A 6,766-nucleotide genomic window follows, 5' to 3' on the forward strand; every position below is an offset into this window, starting at 1 on the left:
TAATGTAGGAGATAAAATTGAATATATTTATTTTGCAAATGTAATTTCCTATTAACAAAAAAGTGTATACAGAACATTTCACTTGCAGCTGCCTAACAGAGGGTAATTGACTAATAAATGTCTCATGCCCTTTTACAATAGTCTTTCCAGGCCAAGAGCCATGGCTCAAGCCTGTAATTCCAGGGCTTTGGGAGGCCAAGAAGAGAGGATCACCTGAGGCCAGGAGTTCAAGCCAGGCTGGGCAACATAGTGAGACACTGTTACTACAAAAAAAAAAACTCACAAAAAAACAAAAACTTAGCTGGGCATGGTGGCATGCACCTGTAGATCTAGTTACTCAGGAGGTTGTGGTGAGAGGATCACTTGAGCCGAGGAGTTAGAAGCCATAGTGAGCTATGATTGTGGCACTGTACTCCAATCTGGGCAACACAAGGAGACCCTGTATCTTAAAAATAAAAAAGTCTCTACAGTACTGGCATGGTTACATTATCAACAAAAATGAATGCCTCTCAAAATCTGGCCAATGGAAATAATATTATTGCATATTTCTTCATTATTCTATGAGTAAAAATAGTCCACATGTAGAAGTTTATTTCCAAGAAAATTCAGTGTCATTGATATGTACTCTTACAGTTACCAAAATATATCAGTTTTTAGACATAAGGACATCGAAGGCCCTCCCATTCCCCATGTTCCAAAGAAATTTAAACTTATCCAGATACAGATGATAATACATAAACCTTTTTGTGGGAAAACTTTGCTTTACAATGCTAGTTATATGTCTAAATAAGTTAATGTCTATTCAAACTAAACACATCACACAGCACCTTTTCTTTTATATTTTGAAAAGGATACATGAGCAAGAGTGGAAGAGAAAATGGTTGATTAGAAAAGCCCACAGTCTTTTAGATTCTCTTTGATTATTATATCTGTAACTGCATCAAACACAAACTTGACATTTTGGGTATCAGTAGCACAGGTCATGTGGGAATAAATTTCCTTATCTTCTTTTTTTAAATTCAGGTCTAGGAACTGGTTCTTGATGTAGTTTCCTGCATCTTCAAATGTATTTGGCCCTTGTTAAACAAAATATTTAAAGAGGTAACGATTAATCGTATGTTACAAAGAATAGACTATAAATAATATCAGTAAGTTTTAGGATTTTACTTTGATATACTAAGTATTGCAAAATCATAAAGGCAAGGTTCAATTATCAGGGTGCTGGGAACCACGCTCACCCCATTGGGAGCTCCCGGTGGCTAAAAGTAAACTTTGCATCCAAAAAGCTCACAATACAGAAGAAATCCCAAAATATTTCTAAAACAAAGTGAGTGATACAAACTTACATATACATCAAATACTGTGTGTGTGTTTGTGGGTGTGGGTGTGGGTGTTTTTATACACACTAAAAGAGAAAACGAATGGAAAAGGTAGATGAGTAGGGTACAGAAGGAGATGGTATTTGAGCTGGACTTTGAGAGGTACCTACAACAGAGAAGAGAAAAGTAAGTGCAAGCAAAAAAGTGAAAGTGAGAATTGTACCGCTAGACTTGAGGGTAGGGTCAGGAAACAGATTGAGCTTTGAATAATCTACTTTGATAGAAATGAAAGATTTTTGTAGAGGAATTGTAGGAAATCAAGTAGAATAGATGTTATGGGCTACATTATAGACTATGTTACTAACAAAACAGGAGTTAGGATGAGATATAAAAGGCTATAGAGAGGTACTCTTGACTGATGTGTTATATAGCAGTAGTACGATGAAGGCTCTGCTTGAGAAACTTTAGTCCAATAGCAGGATGTACAATGAATCAGTTGAGAAAAGGCAGACATAAAACAAGTAGGCTAAAAAATACAGGACAACTAAAAATGACCTGTTGATGGGCTTTATAACAGAATGTGCTTCATGGGGACTTGACACAGGATAGAGCAGTAGCATAAAAACTTTCTGAAGAAATAAGGCTTTGTTTCCTACTTTATTGTAACTAGAAGCAAAATTCCATGAGGGACAAACGTTAAAGCCGTATAACATGGCTAAAATCCAAAACACTGGCAATACCAAATGCTGGTAAGTGCATGGAGTTATAGGAGTTAATTGCTTGTGGAAATGCAAAATAGTGCAGTCACTTTGAAAGGCAATTTGGCAGTTTCTTACAATGCTAAACATAGTCTTACCATGCAATCCAGCAATCACACTTTTAGGCATTTACCTAGAAACTTATGTCTACACAGAAGCCTGCACATGGATGTTTATAGCATCTTTTTCCATAATTGCCAAAAATTGGGAGGAACCAAGATGTCCTTCTGTAGCTGAAAGGATAAACTGTGGTTCATTTAAGGAACAGAATATTAATTTAGAAATAAAAAAATTAGCTATCAATCCATAAAAAGATATGGAGGAAACTTAAATGCATATTTCTAAGTGAAAAAAGACAGTAAGAAAATGCTACATGTTATATGATTCCAGTTATATTACATTCTGGAAAAGGCAAAAGGATAGAAACAATAAAAAGATCAGTGATTGCCAGGAGTGTGAGGAGGGAGGAGGCATGAATGAGGGAACACAGGGAATTTTTAAGGCAGTGAAGCTGTTCTGTATAATACTGTAATGTTGGATACATGACCTGCATTTGGCAAAACACATAGAACTGTGTGACAAAAAGAGTGAACCCTAATTAAATGATGGACTTGGTCGGGCACGGTGGCTCACGCCTGTAATCCTAACACTTTGGGAGGGTGAGTGGATCATCTGAGGTCAGGAGTTCAAAACCAGCCTGGTCAACATGGTGAAATCCCGTCTCTACTAAAAATACAAAAATTAGCCAGCCTGATGGTGGGTGCCTGTAGTCTCAGCTAGTTGGGAGGCTGAGGCAGAAGAATAGCTTGAGCCCAGGAGGCAGATGTAGCAGGGAGCTGAGATCGCGCCACTGTACTCCAACCTGGGCGACAGAGTAAGACTCTTGTCTCAAGAAAAAAAAAAAAAAAGTGCACTTTAGTTGATAATGTAAAATGTGTTAATACCAATTCATCAATATAATTCATCAATTTTAACAAATAGTACCACACCAAAGCAGTTCTCTAAATAGAGAAACTGTAGGAGGGAATGAAAAAGAAAGTATGTGGGAACTCTTCATACTTTCTGTTGAAACATTTCATTTCTCTATAAACTAGAAACTGCTCTAAGAAATAAGTCCTATTATATTATATAATATAAAAGCTTTATGAGTTTATATTTAATTAGTAATATTCAATGTATTTGAATATTATTTGTAATATGAAAAGTATATTTAATCACATGATAAATGTATATTATAAATATTTATAATTATAGAAAAAAGATATAAGCCCTAATTGTAGATTGACCAATATAAGTATTTGTTTTGACAGAATGCCATGCTCCTAGTAACATCTGGGCAGCCTTACATACCTAAGTGGTAAAACTGGATTTGTATTTTGTTTAAATCATAAAAATGGCTAGGTGCAATGGCTCACACCTGTAATCCCAGCACTTTGGTAGGCCAAGGTGGACAGATCACTTGAGGTCAAGAGTTCGAGACCAGCCTTGGCAAACATGGTGAAACCCCATCACTACTGAAAATACGAAAATTAACTGGGCGTGGTGGCATGCACCAGTGGTCCCAGCTACTCGGGAGGCTGAAGCAGGAGAATCATTTGAACCCAGGAGACAAAGGCTACAGCCTAAGCGACAGAGCGAGACTCCATCTCAAAAAAATAAATTTTTAAAATGTAATTTTATTACCAATGGAACATCCAACTATTTACAAAAAAAGAAAAAAACTCTTTCTGAAGGAGAAACAGCCGTTCTGTGGGATTTCACATTTACAATCTCTGACTAACAGGATTAGCACTAAAATTCCAGGATCCAAGAAAACCAGAAAAAAAATGAAGATGTCATTATTCATTCTCAAATTCATTCATGCTATATCTCTAGAAACAACTCAGATATTGAAGGGCCTCTGAGATTTACTATAGCATTACAAGGTTTCAGTAGGAAGTACATCAAAAATGTCAGTTTGGAATAAGATTTGCATTCCTGTTATAATTTTGAAGACAATTCAGGTTCCAATGTCATTTGATAAATTCTATAGAGTAGCAACCCTGGTCCATCTAACCCCTTCCAGTTTATTTTATGAGGGTTTTGCTTTAATGTAGACAATGTAGAGAGGGTTCTTCTTTATTGTAAGTTTTTTTTTTCCCCTAATTTGGATCATAAAGATGACTCAAAAATGATCATAAGCTTCATCCTCATAAGTATTAAATGCCAAGATCCAGATAGGAAATATACGTTTATACAAAAATGTATTACTATGAAACTAAAAGAAAAGAATCTTACCGGTATATTCTGGAAAGCAGATACTAAGATGCACCTTGGTTACCTTTTCTTGAAAGATATCTTTTTTGTTGAGGAACAGGACAATGGAGGTTGTTGAAAAATACTTGTGATTACAGATACTGTTGAACAGGTGAAGACTTTCATGCATTCTATTCTGTTAGGTATCAGAAATGAGAATGGGTAGGATTATTATTTGCAAAATGTGAATGTTGCGCATCGTGAACAAGGATCTAGAACTAACATAAATCTTTGGCAAACCTTCAGGAGTTGGGCAACGTGGTAGTACTACTGAAAAGCACAAAGATTACTTTTAACCCTGGCTTTGTTGTTTTTCTTTTAGACTTACCACTTCTTCATCTTCCACGAGGACCATGTCATAGGCACTAAGTGCAGCACAAAATATAATGCATGTAACTCCTTCAAAGCAGTGAATCCACTTCTTTCTCTCAGATCTCTGTCCACCTACATCAAACATCCTTTAAGAAAACATCAAATGAATAATAAATCTTACAAATATCCTCCAAAATGTGCATTGAGGTTATTTAGAGGTATAAATGGGTGATCCCATATATTCAAAAGGTATTCCTTTGACTTTTATTGATTATAAAATAAAATGTATTTGGTCAAATGGCTGCTCAAGGACCACAGAGAAAAAACAGTTTTTAAAAATGTCTCCGTGCAAACTAGAGTAAAATGATTTACACACTGACTTTGAGAAACTGGGAAATTTAAAAGAGTTTCGAGTTTTAGTAAAACATTCATTAGCCATAGAAGATTTTGATCAAAGTTTAGACATGTTCTCTTGAATGAAAAGAAACTGCAAGAAGATTGGAAGTTACTGTAGTTCTGATGCTATGATTCTTGCCTATTTTCTTACATCTTTCTATATTCATTTGTTTACTCAGACAACTATTCTTTGCATTCTATGTACTAGACACTGTGCTAGGTCTGCTAGCACAAAGATGAAAAGATATGGTCTATATCTTCAAAGAATGTTCTGTCTTGTAGAGAAAAAAAAGTTACTATAATATTATGTAAAAATATTCTAATGTACAAGGTAAAATGTGAGCATATAGGAAGACTTAAGTTAGCCTGAGGGATCGTGACTCTTAGAGAAGGTGTTTGAAAACTCAACCCTTCCTCTACTTGTGTATTTTGGTGAGAGATCATTGTGGACAGAGGACTCAATTTTAGAAACTAGGAGCTAGGCAGCAAAAAGTTAGGTTTATATCAAAGGAACTGTTTAATGTTTGCTGCCTCAGGGCTTTCGCACACAGTCTCTTTCCTTTTCCTGTGACAAAGATTTCTTTCTTCCTTCCATACCTGCTTTTTTTTCTCAACTATGAAGTCTTAGCATCAATATCTCCTCCACAAAGAAGCCTCCTGGAGCGTCCATGTAAATTGCACCTCTCTCAATCCTCCATTTACCTTCTATAGCATCACTTTCTTTCCTTTGTGGTAATCATCAATATCTATCATCTCCATAGTAGAATAACAGCCTCATGAGGTCAGGAACATTATCTGTATTAGTAACTGCTGTATTCCTAGTTCCTGGCACCATGCCCAACACATAATAGACACGCAAAAAATATTTGCTAAATAAATGAATAGATTCCATGTTAACTGAATAGACAGGCAGGAAACACAGCAAACATGCTATGTTCTCTCATGCCTTGATAACTTACACATGTTTTTTATAAATATGTATAAGTTACCAAGGCATGAGAGAACATAGCATGCTTGGGGTAAGCAAGTTATTTATAGTTTTGGGAACATAAAGAATAAGGTAAAAACACCGAGCTATATGGTCTAATAATTATCCATTTATCCACTTATTCATCGTTTATTCAACAAATAATTACTAAGCACTTATTATATGCCAGGCACCAAGGATTCAGCCTTAAGCTTTTAAACTGGTGGTGGTGGTAATAGTGATTGGTGTGTATGTTTCAAAATAGACTTCAGATATCCATATAGGATATCTGGAGCAAGATGGCCGAATAGGAACAGCTCCAGTCTCCAACTCCCAGCGCGAGTGACACAGAAGACCGGTGATATCTGCATTTTCAACTGAGGTACTGGGGTCATCTCACTAGGGAGTGTCGGACAATCGGTGCTGGTCAGCTGCTGCAGCCTGACCAGCAAGAGCTGAAGCAGGGCGAGGCATCGCCTCACCTGGAAGTGCAAGGGGGAAGGGAATCCGTTTTCCTAGCCAGGGGAACTGAGACACACAACACCTGGAAAATCGGGTAACTCCCACCCCAATACTGCGCTTTAAGCAGACAGGCACACCAGGAGAATATATCCCACACCTGGCCAGGAGGGTCCCACGCCCACGGAGCCTCCCTCACTGCTAACACAGCAGTCTGCCGCGATCTATCCGCAAGGCAGCAGCGAGGCTGGGGGAGGAGC

At 37.1% G+C, this 6,766-nt stretch overlaps 1 protein-coding gene across 1 annotated transcript in view; it reads right to left on the minus strand.

The window, feature by feature from the left end:
• Positions 1-424: 424 nt before the first annotated feature.
• The window catches only part of GNAT3 (G protein subunit alpha transducin 3), an 85,331-nt gene continuing 78,989 nt past the window's right edge, over positions 425-6,766 (minus strand). The window contains exons 6-8 of the mRNA XM_017880440.1: positions 4,701-4,830; positions 4,355-4,508; positions 425-1,076 (exon numbers count right to left, since the gene is read on the minus strand). Coding sequence (XP_017735929.1) covers positions 886-1,076; positions 4,355-4,508; positions 4,701-4,830 — 475 coding nt within the window. The 3' untranslated portion in view covers positions 425-885. The remainder of the gene's footprint in view (positions 1,077-4,354; positions 4,509-4,700; positions 4,831-6,766) is intronic.

The sequence above is a fragment of the Rhinopithecus bieti genome, unplaced genomic scaffold, assembly GCF_001698545.2.
Source record: "Rhinopithecus bieti isolate Rb0 unplaced genomic scaffold, ASM169854v2 scaffold_11291, whole genome shotgun sequence".
Classification (NCBI taxonomy): domain Eukaryota; kingdom Metazoa; phylum Chordata; class Mammalia; order Primates; family Cercopithecidae; genus Rhinopithecus; species Rhinopithecus bieti.